General features: G+C 31.7%; 1 protein-coding gene across 1 annotated transcript; it reads right to left on the reverse strand.

The window, feature by feature from the left end:
- Positions 1-14,245: 14,245 nt before the first annotated feature.
- On the reverse strand, positions 14,246-17,919 carry LOC140434888 (uncharacterized). The gene is made up of 5 exons (XM_072523501.1): positions 17,338-17,919; positions 16,852-17,280; positions 16,145-16,381; positions 15,760-16,078; positions 14,246-15,700 (listed from the first exon to the last, which is right to left on the reverse strand). Exons 1-5 carry the CDS (start codon positions 17,432-17,434, stop codon positions 14,830-14,832), a joined length of 1,953 nt encoding a protein of 650 aa, XP_072379602.1. The 5' UTR covers positions 17,435-17,919; the 3' UTR covers positions 14,246-14,829.
- Positions 17,920-18,466: the final 547 nt, after the last annotated feature.

Here is an 18,466-nt window from a genome sequence, read left to right on the forward strand (position 1 = left end):
TGTTAAATATTGAAGTAATTAGCCTGTAATAAACTAATACTACACATTTAGGTATTAATAGGAAAGTCAGAAGCAAAATGTATGTATTAAATTTAATTTTTATTACATAGAATTTAGTTCCATTGGAAAGAAATGTATAACACCGGGCTACAACAACAGCCCGGAAAATTCAATATGTATCCAGCATGCTTCAACCAACGCACTTATTAACTATATTGCTCTCCCAAAAATATATACAATTAGCGCCATGTTTCGTTCAACAAATTCCAAACACGTTAACACCACAGGTCCAGATAGAATAACAACCAATATTCCTTCGAAGCCGAACTAATAATAATATAACATTATATAATACAACAAACATCATTGCAAAGTTCTAAGATGTAGCATTCCATCGATTGCAACAATGAAGAGAGAATGGAAACAAACGATGATGAAACGCAATGGCACACATTGCAGCTGGAACCACAACGCTGAAGAAATCTCAATAGGCCACAATATACAGGGATGAGTGCCTTAAGAACCGGCAAAATAACGCAAAAGATAGAAAACATAATACGTTGTGAAATAAAAAGAGATGCAAGTAGTAGAGGTGAGAAATTATCGATATAAACCTATAATTTACTTTACATTACATTAGATCTATCGAAAGTTTCCCACCTTTAGACGTTAGCTTATGAGCTGGTTGACTTCAGTCATAGTAATACGTATCACTTAATGTAAGTAAAAACGTAAAGTATTGATCAATAATAAACTGTGATTTGAGACGTCGCATACACTCTTTTCAATACAGAATTATCATAGCTTGTTATTCTGTATTCGTCAACACAGAATTAATTATCAAATTACTACTAATTAAACTGTTTACTTACATTTGCTTTATTGCCTTCAATTAGTTTTTACTTTATGCGAAATTTAAAAAATGTTAATGTTCGACGTCATACCTACTTGTAATATTATGACTGAAGTCAACTAGCTCATAAGCTAACGTCTAAACGTGGGAAACTATCGATAGTCCTAATGTAATGTAATGTAATGTAAATTAGAGGTTTCTATCGATAATTTCCCACCTCTACTACTTTCATCTCTTTTTATTTCACAACGTATTATGTTTTCTATCTTTTGCGTTATTTTGCCAGTTCTTAAGGCACTCATCACTGTATTTATTTACAGGTCTTTGCTGATATTTCGATCTAGGATGGCTTGAAGGAGACAGTAGCGCACCTAGAATTTGCCTCTGGCGGGGGGTTTTGGTTGGTCACCGAATTTTTTTTATGATGTTACCTCCATTTTGAGTCCTTTAAATGTGTGGGTAACAATGTCGGAATAGGGTCCTGGGGGGTTTAACCCCCAAAACCCCCCCTGGGTGCGCCACTGGAAGGAGAGCATATGTGGATTAATTTCGCATATGTCCAAAGAACTGTAACTTTCGAGATTTGATGGTGGTCATTACCTCTCGGTTCTTATTCATTCTTCTGAGGACCTCTTCGTTTGTGACTCGGTCAGTCCACGGGATCTTAAGCATTCTCCGATATAGCCACATCTCAAATGCTTCCAGTTTTCTGCACATATCTTCGTTCAAGGTCCACGATTCAATACCACAAAAAAGGACAGAGAAGACGCAGCATTCTTACTTTTGTATCAAGAGGGAGGTTGTGACTCTTGAAGAAGGCCCCCATCCGATTGAAGGTGGATCTAGCTTTTCCGATGCGTGCTCTAATCTCCTGGTTGTTGGTCCATTCTTCATTTATTATGGTGCCGAGGCAGTTGTAGCGCGTCACTCTTGCTACAGGAGATCGGTTGACGTAGAGTTGACCTTCTGATATCCTTTTCTTGCTAATTATCATAAACTTTGTCTTCTTAATGTTTATATTGAGTCCATATTGTTGACTGTAATACGTGATTTTGTTCATAAGAACTTGTAGGTCTTCTAAGTTGTCCGTCAATTCTATGATGCCATCTGCATATCTGATTTTGTTTAGCCGGTAACCATTTAGTAGAATATCTTTTTCAGTTTCGTGCAAAGCTTCAATAAATATTCTTTCAGATTATAGATTGAAGATTAGAGGAGACAAAATACAGCCTTGCCTCACTCCACGCATGATTTTCATATAGTCGGTGTGTTCACCTTCAACTCTGAGATTTGCTGTTTGATTCCAGTAAAAATTTTTTATTATTTTCAGATCTTGGTTGTTAATTCCTGTTTCTTTTAGTATTTGCATCATCTTGGCGTGCTGTACTCGATCAAACGCTTTCTCGTAACCAACCTTTCACACAGCTTGTAGATTCTCTTAAGAATTTAGGAACAATTTTAGGACTCTTGAGGCTTATAGTACGGTAATCTTCGCATTTTTTGGCTCCTGTTTTTTTTTGGAAGTGCAATAAACTTAGATTTCGCCATTCTGTTGGTATTTCTCCAGAGTTGTATATGTTGTTGAATATCTTTGCGATTATTGCTATTGATTCGTTATCCATTAGTTTGAGTAGTTCTGCTTGTATATTATCAGGGCCTGCCACTTTGCCATCCTTAAACTGTGTTATTGCGGAATAAACTTCCTGCTGTAATATTCTTGGTCCATCATATACCTCTTCTTCTAGCTCAAAGGTGTTATCTCTTTGGTCTTCAAATAGTTTTTCTAGATATTCTTTCCACGTTCTTATTTTACTCTGTTTGTCCAAGATGATGGTTCCGTCAGAATCAGTTATATTTCCTTTCTGCCTTCGTCTTAGTCCTCCTGTGAGTTCTTTAACTTTCCTATGTACATTGTGACTATCGTACTTTGACTGCAGAATCTCAATTTCTTCGCATCTTTCCGTTGCTTCTTTTTCTTTCGCTTCTCTAATTTTTGTTCTTATTAATATATTTATGGTTTTATATTTGTTTAGGTCATTTTTTTCTCTCGTCCATTAGTTTCAGGATTTCATCTGTCATCCATGATTTTCTCATTAATATATCTGTGTTTAAGTGTTTATCCTTTACATCTTGCACTATTTCTGTATATGTTTGATCGTTTGTTTTTCGTTCGATTCGTCTCTAATTGCAGTCACTTGCTCGTTTTACGTGGCTTGGACTCTCATCCTCGTATGAAGGTCTTTCAGCATACGTAGTTCTTATAATTCCGCTTCCTTTTCTGCACTGTTTTGAGTTTGACTAAAAATACTCCCACCAGTGGAACGTGGTCTGTCTCCAAGTCTGCTCCAGGATAAGTCTTGACAGATGTAAAGCTGTTTCTCGGAATCTTTTATTTACTAAAATGTAGTCTATTTGATTCCTAATAATTCTCCCGGGTCTGTCTTGAAGGGATTTCCACGTACCTTCTTCCAATAATCAGCAGCTTGCGAGGTGGTAATTGGAAGATTGTGTTGGTGACAACTAGTTCTGAGTCTTCTGTGAATTTTTCTACGAGGTCTCCTCTCTCGTTTCTGACTCCAGGTCCATGTGCTCCAATGTACTATGTCTTATCTCCAGCTCCAATCTTGGCATTAAAATCGCCCATAATGATCAGAACTTCCTGTCGTGAATTGATAAAAGAGGGTTTAAGTACACCATTAAACGTAAATCTTCTATTAAGTGAAGACAATATAAAAATTTTTAAAATAATTATGATATTTCTTGTAAAAATTAAATTAAAGGTAAAATCGATCGTATGCATGAACATTTCCTTTGTATGTTTACCATATATGTTGCCCACCTACCTAACCGTAGTTTATGTCTCGTTTGTTAAAATAAAGCCGCTCTGATGAATCCCTGAGCGTGAAAAATGTCCTCATTGTGCAATCCTGTATTAATGAATACTAATATTCATATGTAATTACGTGGCTAAAGGTTCCAAGCCAAAGCCAATAAGCAAAAAAAAACTTCCTGTCGAGGAATTTTCTGTATGATACTGTTGATGTTCTGATAGAACTCACTTGCTTCTTCCTCTCCTTTGTCAGCAGTGGGAGCATAGACTTGGATGATGTTGATATAGGGTTGGCTTCTACTTGTAGTAACATCACTCTCTCTCTCTCTCTCTCTCTGATATTGGTGTAAAGTTAGTAACGCATTTGACAACCTTGGGTGATACGATTATTCCGACTCTATATTCATGTGATCCATCACTTTTTCCCGAGTAACATACCTTGTGATCTTCTATTTGTATTTCTCCAGAATCTGGCCATCTCATTTCTGCTATTCCCATGATTTCAATATGCATTCTCTTTGCTTTTGACATTCCATGTGCAGATCTTGATATTCTTTCTGCACTTCAATTTATTATCTTTTGGTAAACTCAAAACTGTCCTCCTCGGAGACCCGATCAGAGGACTTACTCCGGAATTTATTTTAGTATTGAGCAATGCCATGATTGATTGACTAGGGCGTATCGCTGTGGATCTTTAATGGAGTGTTTGCCCTACTTGTGTTTCCCCATTCTTATGCCGTTGATCAAATATTTGGTTCATCCGCCTTCGATGCCGATTTCACAACCTCAGGACAAAAGAGTGCCCTACCACTTACCAACTCATCCGCCCGAAGCCGTTAGTTAGTAAGTGGGGGATTGCTTATACCGGCAATCGCTAGGTGAATGACTCGTCACACTAAAGAGTATGAGGTAGAAGGAAATATAGTGACCTGTCTGCCCTCAGAAACCTAATGGCCATTCGGGGTCGGAAGAAACAAGAGTTAGTCAAGAGAGGCCGATAGGAAAGATTAAAGACATATCACTCAAGACAAGTTGAAAAAGAGTAATTTGTGAAGGCCCTTATGATGCGCCAGGTACGTTTCATAGAAATGCAGTGCACACAAAATTTCTTTCAAAAGTAATTTCTTCATGACAATCTCATGTTTCTCTTTACTCAAATTAAAGCAAACCATCATCAACGAACCATGTATCACTTCCTACATGAGTAATGATTAAACGTCGTCCCTTTCTTGATAGAGCTTTTAATCCTGTAAACCAGACTTCCATAAATGCTTCGCGTTTACTTTTAACATTTAAATCTTGACAAACTTTTCCGACTGTATGACTTTCGTTAATCCAGGTGTCATCCAAATATTTTTTGTCCAATGCTGCGAATTTACCGTATTTCTTTTAAGTATTTTCTTCTCGACACAATAATTTCTTTTTTTTTCTAATAACATAATTTTTCTGTCGAAAGTTCATTTCGCATATAGTTCTGATTAATACTCTACGAGATATTTTGGGTAAGAAGTAATCGTTTTCGAGCTCTTAAGAACTTTTTCTGTGTTGGAGTTTTACTCCGAAAATAAAATGAATGAATTTTTCGCCGAATAACACTACTTGTATCATCATCCAAAACAATGTTTTTTCTACCTCTAATTTTACCTTTTTCTTGCTTTTTATTTTCCGATATATTTTTGAGCACACGATAAATACAGCTAACGGATACTTTTGTTAAACTGCTACAAATGTCGAGCGCTTGGCTAATATTTTGATGCCATTTTTCTGCTGACAATTCCTTCATCGTATCGTATCACTACCTTCTCTTGTGACGTTAAGATTTTCCGTCTCTTTTGCGGCTTTTCATTTTTGGAATCAACGTCAGGATTTTGCAGTCTTGTCTTGGAACAACTTGGGAATGAAATGTAAAATATCGATTTTTATTTTATAAACTTATAAATGAAATAAATATGTAACGAAACGGAACATGTGAATAAAATTTATTTCCTTACAACTTTGTGCTCAATTTTTTACTATTGAGGAAACTCTTTTTTTTATGACGGTAATAATCGCTGTGTCAGAAGAATTCAGGTTTATATGCCCATAACTGCTACTTGTGAACATGACTCGGCTACACTGTACGGCAGCTCGTGGTAAAGTCTGCCAGGGCCGCCGCTAATATATAATATAATAATAATAATTTGTAAATAGATAAATACTTACTTGAACATTTAGACTAATCTCCATGATCCAACGTCCAGAATATGTACATCCTAATATCCTAATTTAAACGTCCATTTAATTAAAATAAACTGTGAATCGCCTCGGAAAAGTTTTTGACAATATCTTTAATGTCCAATATCGCACACACTTCTTGTTCTATAGATAACATTGCAGAAAGCAGAAACACATCTTACTACAATTGTTATTTGTTCTACGTGAGCCCCAATGTTTTTTCTCCATTTCATATAATTTTTGATGAGCAGAGGCAACTATTAATCCTTTTTTTAATGTTGTAGATAGTTCAAACAGTTTTTGAGAATATTTTATGTAATCTGCACCGGATTCATGTCTTTTTAAAATAATAGCTAAATGTTGCCAGTCACTTACCCCATTAATTCTACTAAGTAATTGTCGGCTGCTTTCATCACAACAAAACAGTTTACAAGGTGCACAAAAAACACTATTTAGTGATAATGAGTAAAGTAACTACGGGCGATGAATTTGGTCTTGATAAGGTAATTTGCGATAATAATAACTTTCTGAAAATTTCCTATTATTTGTATCTCTGGGAAAGTTAATTTTTGTAATTTGCTGAGGAAAATTTTCAATAACAAATTGAACTTCACTTGGATTCATACTTGCAGGCCATTTTCCGGGATCATCTGAAACCAAGTTTATGCTGGAGCTTCCTACACTGCAATCCAGATTAACTGGAACATTAATTGTTCTGTCTTGGTTGGTGGTTTCAGGTTCAGGCGTTTCAGCATCAGCACTCGCACTATCGATATTATTGTCATCAAACCCTCCGTCTCTATCCGCAGGAATATTCAATTGTTTGGTACTTTTTTCTATGGTTTGGACTTCGCTTGAGGTTGAAGGTCCTAAATTTATATCCGAGTCTTCTATATTGTCATGTATGTTTTTCATCAAAAATGATTCCAGTGCACCGCTTTTTTTTTCTCCTCAGTTTTTGCCTCTTTTATTTTTCTATATTAAAAACCTGAAAGTCGTTTTCGTTTTCTTTCGGACTGTTTTTTTTGTTTTTAAATTATTACTTAAGAACGAGGCTGGGCGAATTTAACAAAATAAATCCAAAAACACTGCAAATAAGTTGTCGTATACGAATAAAATTGCTCTGATCTCGAGGTTACTTCAAAATACAGTACCTATTGTGCAAAAGAAACGGGTACGCTACTATATTTTACAAACAAAATCGTTTTATCAAAAGCGTGTCTAAATTCATCGAATTCTCAACTAAGACTGAACATAAGACATAATAACCCGTCTATAAACATAACCATAGAAACAATATTATAACAGAAACTTTACAACCATTTGCCTAAATTCTTGTAAAGTATCTACGTGTGAAATCTTAAATAACTGAAGTCCAAAAGCCGCCAGCCGCTTTGAATTAACAAGTTTTCCCGAACCGGCTTTATGACCGTACTTGCAAAAGGGCGGCAGTCCATACAATAAATAATATTTTCTGACATTTTTTTTAGATTAGAATGAAAAAAAGAAGTATACATGATAAATGAAATGCATTTAAGTATTATCATTACTATTTAATTGTTTGAATATATTTTTGTTTTAAAAAAGTATTATCATCAGTGGACTGCATTTGGCCGCCCCTATTGTTGGCCGCCCGTGTGCGATGCACACTTGGCACACATGGTAGTGGCGGCCCTGAAGTCTGCTATAGAAGAGCACAAATAAATGTACTAATTACACATTCTGTGATTTCTTATGGGAAAACTCAAATTAAAAGTGTAGTTTTAGACGGGCGCTGTGTATAGTACTACCATATTTCTAAGAGGCTCATTAATATTCAGCATAAACCTGTTTTATAAAATGATCCCTTGTTTACGTAAGTTCATACCTCAAACAATAACATCCTGCTGAGCTGAATATTCACGAGTCTCTTAGAAATATGGTAGTACTATACATTTAAATTTGAGGATATTCGGCGTTTAACCGATGAAATCACTCTTCCAAATAGTGGATTTTTACTTTATACAAATAGTTTTCTTATAAAAAATATTACAATTATTCAATCAATGTCATGATCAATTTGAAATAATCTTCAAAAAATAATGAATTTAAAAAAATATTTTATTTTCTTCGCCTTTTTTTCATAGTAATCCCTCACCCCTTTATCCGACGCTGGATTACTATGAAATGGTGAGCTATAAGAAAAAATAACGAGCGTAATAGATAAACGTAGAAAAATATATTACAAAAGCTACACTAGAATACAAAAATCTCGTAATCGTTGTCGTTCTAAATATATAGAACAAAATTATAACAAAAGTAATACATTACATATCTGTCAAACCATAGCATTTAAGCAAATATATATATATATATATATATATATATATATATATAATAAGTACAAGACACAATTAGATGACATTCAAGAAAGTAAATATAAAAATATGTTGCATTTCTATAATTGTCTACAATATATATACATATATATATATATATATATATATATATATATATATATATATATATATATATATATATATATATATATATATATATTACGTAAAGTTTATATATAGTTTATTTAGGCACGAAAAATATTAGCTGCTACAGTTAAGAAAGGAAGAACAGATGAAGTTAAGATGAATTGATAAAAAGAAGTACTTATTACAACATTACATTAGGTTCGAAATAGAGATGCATCTTTGAGAGATAACCATCAACAAATTCCACTGAAAAACGCAAGGTATCAAGTGTTTCAAAGAAGCTGTTTCGGCCATGAACTGAAGTATATGATTGAACAATGCTTCTACCTAATGTATGAACATAAAACAATTTGTAAAGTTAATAAAATTTAACATTAAAATGAAAATGTTTATGAATTACAAAAAGTTAACATGGTTTTAAGCATTATTTAACCATAATATTAGATGCAAAACCAGCTACATCTAATCATCAGATGTAAATATGACTACATAATATATTCATTTATAATATTTTACTCACCAAATATTCAACTAAAATCGCCCATTTTATGCAAAAAACTGTTCAGAGAAAAGGTATTTTTGTAAATCATATACTTTTTGACCCCACAATTTGACACACTATTTATGTCCTAAAAGAATTATAACTATACCAAATTTAAATATTTTACATCCTCTCAACATTGAGTTACACATAATTCTTATGAGCTTTACCATATTCTATATTGGCTTCAAATTCAATGGGGCTCTTCTTTGAACCAAGAGAAACCAATGAATCAAGTTTAAATACTTTAGGACTTTTCCGTCACAAGTGATCATAATGGCCAAACAATGATATGATTTCAAGAATAACTTGTCACTCCATAACAAAGTACATAATGCAATTACTATTATACCAGTAAATCAATGTTACAGAAACATTGAATGGTGTAATAGCAAAAATGCAACATATTTTTTACAATTAATTTTGTTTGTTTATAATATTTCAAATAAATCATCAAATAGAAAATAAAGTTTTATCAAGGAAGTTGTTTGCAAACATCTCAAGTTTGTAAACAAAAATTAATTATGAAGGAATGTTATGAAAATATAATTTAACATAAATACTATATAGGGTATTTCATTTTTATCTAGACATTTCCTAAGATTAATATGGTGATAGTTGACATTACAATTAAATGGTTGTGAAGATATTTGGTAGTTAATTTTTGTCCTGCATTTGGTAGCAAAGTAATATCACGACATGATGATTCTCTTAGATATAACAGGTCAAATTGAACTGATGATTAAATTTCAAATTTATTAATGTGGATATATCTATGTATATGCTTCAAAAAACACATATTCATCTCAGTTTTACTTCAAAATCTTTTGTAAATAAAAATAACCAAAGCATTAAATATTTTAAGGTATTAAAGTTTATTGAAAACAATTGACCACTGTATTAGAACTGTAACACAAATACAGCAAACACTAATTGTGATAAAGTTAGCAGTAACTATTACCTTCATATGATTCTTCAATCACTGACATTTATTACCTTATATTACCTGTTGTAAAAAGTCAAATTTGACCAAAAATATTTGCTAATTTTGTAGTAGGTAAATGCTGAATACTTTAACATTACCTATCACTTGTCCATGGTTTATTTTAGACATTGTAAAATGATTTAACATATTACATTATGTATCTTTATATTTAGTGACTTTTACATTATTTTCATTTAATACCTTTTTCGAAATTATTGCAATTATATTAAGAAGTGTAGGCTTTCGCAGCTGGTGTTTTGTACTGATATATTATTTTCCAGGTTTATATGCCATAGTCTACAATTATTTCTTCCTGGCATTTGGTCTGTGACTGTGGCAGACATTATCAAGATTGATTGGAAAGAAAAATTTTGACACTGCTATCACCTCTTAGGAAATGTATCTACAATTAATAATTATGGCACACCCTGTATACTTACTATTATAAGTTTACTATTGAAAAACCATATTCATGATTTATCACATTTTTTTAAGGTTTGTTTAAAAGAACCTAGTTATAAACATTGTTTAAAAATGTAAGCATGACAGTGTTACATTAAGTATACCATTGTAAATTACTAATCATTTAGTGCTATTAGATTTGACATTAATACAAAAATTTAATGTTACTTGGTCCATACCTCAATGTTCTACTATTACACTGAATTTTTAATTGCCACTTGAATTTTCACCATTAATTATTAAGCATTTTAGAGTAATAATATTGATTATATTATACCTACATAAACCAAAGCAAAAAACTCATAATATGAAAAACAAATACATGCAACAAATCTAAACTGGATTAGGAAACCCAAATTTGTCAGTTTCAAAAATTCTGATAAAAATATTGAAAATATACACCTGAGTTATCCAATATGAGTAGGCTTTTGATTAAATGAGTTACAAAAGGCTTATACAAAATGAAATATATATATATATATATATATATATATATATATATATATATATATATATATATATATATATATATATATATATATTGAATATATCAGTAATATCAAATATCACTCAAACAAGAGGGACAAAGTACTTGTGACTTCACACATACTCAGTATTCATTTAAGATCATTATTTACCAGCTGTTAAATATGTACCTACACTGAAAAAATTGTCAGCATTATACATAAATAAAAAAATAATAAGAAAAACCATATAGCTAGGGTAAGTAGTGAGTAGCTGCTAGTATGAATTACAAAGAATATGTGGGTGGGTACAAAATTTAAAAAAGATATAAATATTTAATAAATCCTAAGCAGGAGCTTCCTTCTGAGCATGGCATCACCAGAAGAAAAAACTAATATAATGTGGCAACCTTTTTACATTGATCACATATTACTGCTCAATATTCTTTCCCATAATAGATATGAATAGGCTGATGTAACCAGATGATTTGTCTGCATCTATACAAAACACTAAATGTATACTGCAATTTTACAAAGAGGTGAATTTAGAAAAACTAAGAAAAATATAAGGTCCCATAAACAAAAAAAAAATGTGTTCAAAAATTCTAACACACCAATAAATCAAATTAATACTGTGATGCTCTCAAAAACTGTCCACCCAAATTATTGAGAAAACATTGCATGAATCAAGAAGCAACTTTTTTATGAGGGAAGTTTTCTTTGTTGTATGTTGTAGCATTATATGGACTGTCTATGTCAAAGGGACTATATAATTTTGTTGGAGTGCGACCCAAAATTTGTCTTGTATAAGGTGTGTTTGCACAGTTTGGTGTCATTGGCCCTTCTTCCAGAATTTGTCTTCTTTTAGTTGATATTTTGAATTTCTAAAATATAAACATTAAAAATTAATAAACATAGGATATATTATATTATTATTAGAATCTACATTTAAAAATGGTGCATATATTTTATTTCCTATAAATTTGTCTTTTTTTAAGTTGGTCACTTGCAAAATTTAAAAACTACTTTTACTTTATACTTACATAAAGTATGGAATATATTACATAAAGATTTATATCTTGTTTTGGTAGGAATAATTCCAAAAAGATACTTTTTATATAAAAACTGTGATCACGATATTGTTTAAGTTATATTAAATAGTTTTAAAGTACTTGGGAAACACATTTTCATTTTTTGGGACACCTTCAGTTTTAATTTCAACCATATGAATTATTATACTCCTGTAATTACAGTAAATTCTAAAATAATTTGTTATCCCTATGTGTCAAAAATATAACCAGAAGCAAGACTTTAATATATATTTTGAAGGATTTATCCAAAAGATAAAGGAATAATAATTAAATACTAGAAGATAATATACCTGTGTAAAAGTCCCCAAAGAAGTTCGAAAGGTATTAAAAGTTTTTGTAATCCTTTCTGCTCCATTTCTAAGTGTTTTCCTAGCATTATCATTTAAATATAATACAGATAATATAGATTTATCTGCAGGTGTCCCATTTTTTTCATTAAAATTGTCCTCCAATTTTCGTCGACAATTTTCCATACCAACACTTCGATTCGAACAGCGAGCAAAATTTTCAGGGGCAGCTCTATGGAATGAGAATGAGTCACTTTTGCCAGGTAACATGTTTTTTAATTCTTCACGTCTCTTTTTTTATTTCAATTGCACAAGTTTTAAAATAAAACCGTTATGAAGGATTCAAGGTCAAATATCATTTGTCAAAATTATACTGAAGATAGCAATTAATACTGGAAAACCAAAGCACAGAATAAGAAATAAGAAATAATTATTCTGTGACCAAAGCGTACCTAAATATTTTTATACGTTCCCGTAAAATATTCTTACAAACTATATTGAATAAGACTACACTATAATATACAGCCTAGGTTTGGCGTGATTGGTTGGTGGGTGGGTCCCAATTTAAAAATTGGCGGGTTTCATGCTTTTTAAAATGACAATTGAGGTATTGTGACACAGTATATCGCTAAAAAATTTATTAGCAGAGTAGCAATCTACTGTGGTATTGGTACAAAGCGGATGATATTCACATTTTAGGATTAAGCTGGCTATTATAGTTTTATTAGAAATGTAATTATTTTTTCTTTTGAGATTATGTAGGTAAAATTAATTTCTGACTTGTGTTTTTTTATTTTGATATGCTAGTGATGCTTTTTTATTAGATATATAGATATTGTTTTAATTTTTTTTGATTAGGTAATTTTTTTATTAAGATTTAGAGGTTCTTCTTATTATTTTTATTTCTAGAACATTCATTAACATTATTATTCTCGTTAGCTTTCTCTATGTGGGATCGGCTTCTCTAATTATTTTCCTGTAAACTTTTCTGTTCTCTTCCAGGGACTAAGTACCTCTCCGCTTTTTCTCTGAGATTATGGTTTTTCAAAAACATGCAATTTCTGTTCATCCCCTTTTTTACTGCCCTACATTCAGTACCATACATCATAGCTGGTCTAAAAGCAGTCCTATACAATTACCTTTTAGTTTTCTTCGTACCTTTTTTATCACACATCATTCAATTTGCCTCTTTCCTTTATCTTTAATTGAAGTATGATAAATAAAACGGTAATACCGATCCTAAAAGCCGAAAATTATCATCTTTTTTGAGTTCTTGTCTATTCAAGCCAACTACTCTATCTGGAATTGAAATATCATATTTAAAAGAATATTCTAAATATTTTGTTTGTATCCAACTTAATTTTAATCATTTTTCATTAAGGACTTGTCTCCGCTACTCTATACCAAGCAGGTTCAGTTGTTATCTAATCCAGCACAAATGAGAATAAATATGGGCGAAACCCGGATGAAGCCCTATTTTCACACAAAATTGGCCAGTTTCACCTACAATTGTATAGTTCTAACACTATAATAGTTATTCTAACTATATATAGTAGTTCTAACACTATTATAGTTGTTACTTGCTCATACTCCACTCACACATTCAGCTGGCACTCCTTTCCTACTAAATCTCTGCCACAGTAGGTTTCTGATAACTTCATCATGTGCTTTCTCAAGATTAATAATACTATTCGCAAGTCTATCTCTTTCACTCTAAATTGTTAAATTAGCTGTTTTATAATAAAAATTGCTGATGTAGACCTGCCTCCTTGCATAAATCCAAATTGACATTTATCCATTTTCATTTTTTTAGAACACTGAATTATATTAGATTTCACCACAAATGTAGGATAATAAAAAGATATATATTGTGAATCGAGTACTATGAAAAATTGTCATTGTTAACAAAATGAAGCAGAGGTTTACTGGAAATAACTATTGCAAACCAAATAAAACACTAAACAGTTATGTTTAAAATGTCTTTATTCTTTATTAAAAATCTGGGAAATCAAAGGAGGGGGGGCCGTTATTGATGCAATGGCGAAGGAAATCCCCTCTAAACCTCGCCTAGGGCCCAGTACATCCCGATTTAAAAATGCAATTCTAATATAAAAGCATACAAATATAACATCATTATAACATCATTACTTAACACAGCTTTAAAATTCAGGCCTAAACTAAGCATTTATACATATATTTTATGAAATTTTACTACATATATTACTAATTGTCGCTGGATTTGACCCTCGGGAATGAGGGAAGGTGGTCCAGTCGCACTATCCATAGCTATGTTGGACCGGAGCATATAGGGATCACGGTCCGTGGACATAAAGGTTATATATGAACCCTAGCTAGCGGGAAAAATACCTTTATTAAAATACAATAAAATGTTTATTACAAGTAAGAATCTGCAATAAAAGTTGATTAGTATTATAACTAAGAATCTGCAAAGAAAGGGGTTAGATATCTTAATACTAAGAATCTGAAAATAAAGTGTTAATTAGTCTTAGAACTAAGAATCTGTAAAAGAAGGTCGTTAGTTATGACATCTAAGACTAATTAATGCAAAAGGCAATTTGCAATAGGTAAATAAGCCTATAAAGTGAGCTACAAGAATGGTTCAAATTTAATTTTTAATCAGTTTCTTTTTTTATTGGAAGGAAAATATTCCTGGTTTTCCATTTTTCGCTTCTTTGTAATATCCTTAGGGGTTTCCTGAAATTCTTTCTTCACTTTGCGCTTTGTTCCTTGAATGTCCCTCACAATTTTGTCATGTAATCTTGCAAAACTTTCATCATCTAAGTCTTCCATTAAATTTACCAAGTTTTCTATTTGAAGACTTCGTTTGGTTTTTTCCTGGATGACATTTGTCTGTTCTACCTTCCCTCTGACAAACTCATTAATTTCCTCCTGATGCCTTGATTTGATAATTGAAGTTACTGCCAAACACCTTGCAGCATCATCTAAAACAGAGTTAGTTCCCTCGCGCTCCTCGTGCATTCTTACCAAGTGCACATGCTTACACAAGATATTCCTCACCACATATTCAGCACACTCACACTGATAGCGATGAATACAAATTTTACATACTCTACAATACAATGTCTTACATTCATTTTCACATACTTGCCTTATATTTACATTATATAATTTATTAGGATCTCTAAATGACTTTACCTGAAATTGACCATATACCTTCTCATTTTTCTTAACCTCCACTTTGTTTTTCATCGTTTCTGCCATTTTGTGTGCTTTTGCTATAACCGTATCTTGATAATTGTTCGCATTTGGTCTTTCGATGTCTATAATCCTCTTCCACATTTTAATGTCAACTAGATCATCTATTGTGTCCAATAACTTTTCAATTGTTACCCCAGCACTTCTCCTAAGGTGGTTGGTCTTCAATAGGTTGTTGAAAGATTCTATCGCCATGTTTGTATTGATTCCTGAATTTTTTCTGTAACAATGAGCCCACATTTTGATTCTCTCTTCATTCTGAAAGTAATTCCTACAAAAAAAATAGACTTAAGGATGACTTAAAATGTATGATTTCATATACTTATTTACCGTGCCAGATAATTAAAAAAATCTATCTCATTTGCCTCTTGTAATTTGATTATATATCTATTGCATAACTCCATAAATCTATCTTCATCCGTTTCATTAATAATTCTTTTCATCTCAGTTTTCATCTGTTTCTTCAAAATTGGATCTTTTATTTTCTTCTTCCCTTGAATGTTCCAATTTTTCACAACGTGCCATGTACATAAAAGCCTCTTTGGTTGGTTGCCCATAATCTTCACCCATGCATTATAATATTTTTTATCGTCATCACTCATAAAATGTTCTGCATGAATTCCAGTTTGCATTCTATTCTTGAGAGCACCTAAAAGTTTTTAAAAATTATTTTTACTTACCAGTCATAAATTGTCACTACTCATATAATACATACCTAAAAAAACTTCTTGAACTACTTGGTCCAATCGGTTTGACAGTAAGAATGCAACTGGAAATCCTGTATTCCTGTCATCTTTAATAATCACCACTGTTAAATCCATTCCCCTCTTGTTCGTGCCATGTGTACCATCCATACAAATTATGCTATGGAATTCTCTTAATTTATCTTCCATAACAGAGTTCATGAATCCTAAGGCAAAATCTTCTTTTTTAAGTACATCATGTTGTTCTCCTAATAAAAATAAAAAATTTATAGTTTAGAGATAATTAAAGATAATAAATTAATGGTAAGAGACTGAAATTTTATTGTATTTTTTAACAGGTAATCATTAGTCCTATTTTTTTTTTGTGTTGACTTCTTATTTAACATATCATATTTATCAAAAACTGGAAGAGCAAAGTGTGAAATAGATCAGAATGGAGAAGTATTCTTTAACAGACTAAGACCCAAAAATGGTTGTCTAGTAAAATAAAAAACTAGTAAGTTTGCCCAATAAATCAGCACCTCCATTACAAAATTAGTTTTAATGTAAAAAACCAATGACTACAATCTTACGAGATATATTATTTAAAAATGTATATTGTTGATTCTGCTAAGAGTAAGGTTTGTTACATGAGTCAAGTGATAACAATTCACACAAGTCAAATTGGAATAGGATTAATTATAATTGTAGTAGGCATAAAAAAATGATAGGTCTTTACCTTCCTTCTTGAATAAGAAAGCATAATTCTTGTTGTTAGCATTCCATTCCTGAACCTTTAAAGCCGTTGCTACCATATCATTTTGATCTCGTTTCTTATATGTATTATACTTCCTGGACAAATTTGAGAGGTCTTTACTTGTTAATAGGGCAAGTCTTTCTAGTTTTGATGTTTCCAATTTTCTTGAATCTTCTAAAATTCTGCTGGATGGCACCCCAGATATTAACTTCTCTACAATCATTTTTTCTTCTGCTTTTGCCAGATGCATGGTTCTTAATTCCTCTTTATGTCCAGCATGTGTTTTCCAATAACTGACTGAAACTTGTCCTTGATCTCTCAGTTTGCAAATCAGCCTGGAGGGACACACTCCTTTAATTTTAATTGATCCACCAGATTTCTCTGTTCTAATTTTATAGTTGGGCTTATATCCTAAATATAGATTAGTATAAGTTTTAAATATTACAAGTAACAAAGTATTGTACCTACCTTTAGTGTTACTTCTGTTACACTCATAGTATAATGTCTTCTGTTCATTTCTATTAACAATTCTATTCATTGTATAACTTGTCTCAAATTTCTGCATGTCTTTCCATGTCTCATATTCTTATAAACTAGAAAATTCAAAAGTTATTAATTCAATACTCACCTGGTGGTTCCCTTTAAGATGTTTTCGTAAGTTCTCATGGCTTTTGAAATTAGTTTCTTGTTCACATAAGGGACAAATAATGTGATTAATTTTCTTAATCGACATATCTATGTTATGTATTCCTTTGATATGACGATTTCGTAATTCCACATTTTTAAATATTTTGCTGCAAAGATGGCAGGCTCCTGAGTTAATTTCACAGCTTGTTGAAGTGGATGGATAGACAGAATCCATAATTGCTTGCTAAAACAAAGTCTTAGGTAATTAAATATGGTGTTCTAACGAACAGATTTTTAAAACAATTTAACAGATTTTTAAAAATAAATGAGAAAAATTTAAATTGAAATGTTCTGTGTGGTTGCTTATTGGCAAATTGGTATAAAACCGCCTAATCACAGATGTTTACGCGCCAAACAGAGAGATACATAACCTGAAAAATTCAAAATCCGATGAAGATGCTGACCAATCCACAGCTCTTATGCTGTGACCAATCACGCCAAACTTAGGCCAAACTTAGGCTGTATATTATAGTGTAGTCTTATTGAATAATCCAAAATTTGAATCATTAGCAAATCGATTATTTTACAATATTATTAAGCATTTATTATTTTAAGTATAATCGAATTTATTTACTATCTTGGGAATTAAATCGTTAATGAGAAACTGTTAGTTTTAAAACCACTGAAATTGTGGTTTAATTTCCATTAAAGGTAGCAAATAATATCTAAAATGACTAAAATCGTTGGTGTTTACACATGGCCGTCTTTATTTTAGTGCGGGCCACTAATCACCTATTGGGTGCTATGGTTTACTTATCTCAGATACCAGATATTATTATCAAAGTAACTTATATACAAACTTTGAAATAAATAAATAACAAATTGAGATGTATTTTAGTCCGATTAGTATTACAATTTAAAAGCTCAGAAAAAATCTAAAAATTTAAATAAAAACGGACCTGACTGACCA

Source organism: Diabrotica undecimpunctata, chromosome 2 (assembly GCF_040954645.1).
Source record: "Diabrotica undecimpunctata isolate CICGRU chromosome 2, icDiaUnde3, whole genome shotgun sequence".
Lineage (NCBI taxonomy): Eukaryota > Metazoa > Arthropoda > Insecta > Coleoptera > Chrysomelidae > Diabrotica > Diabrotica undecimpunctata.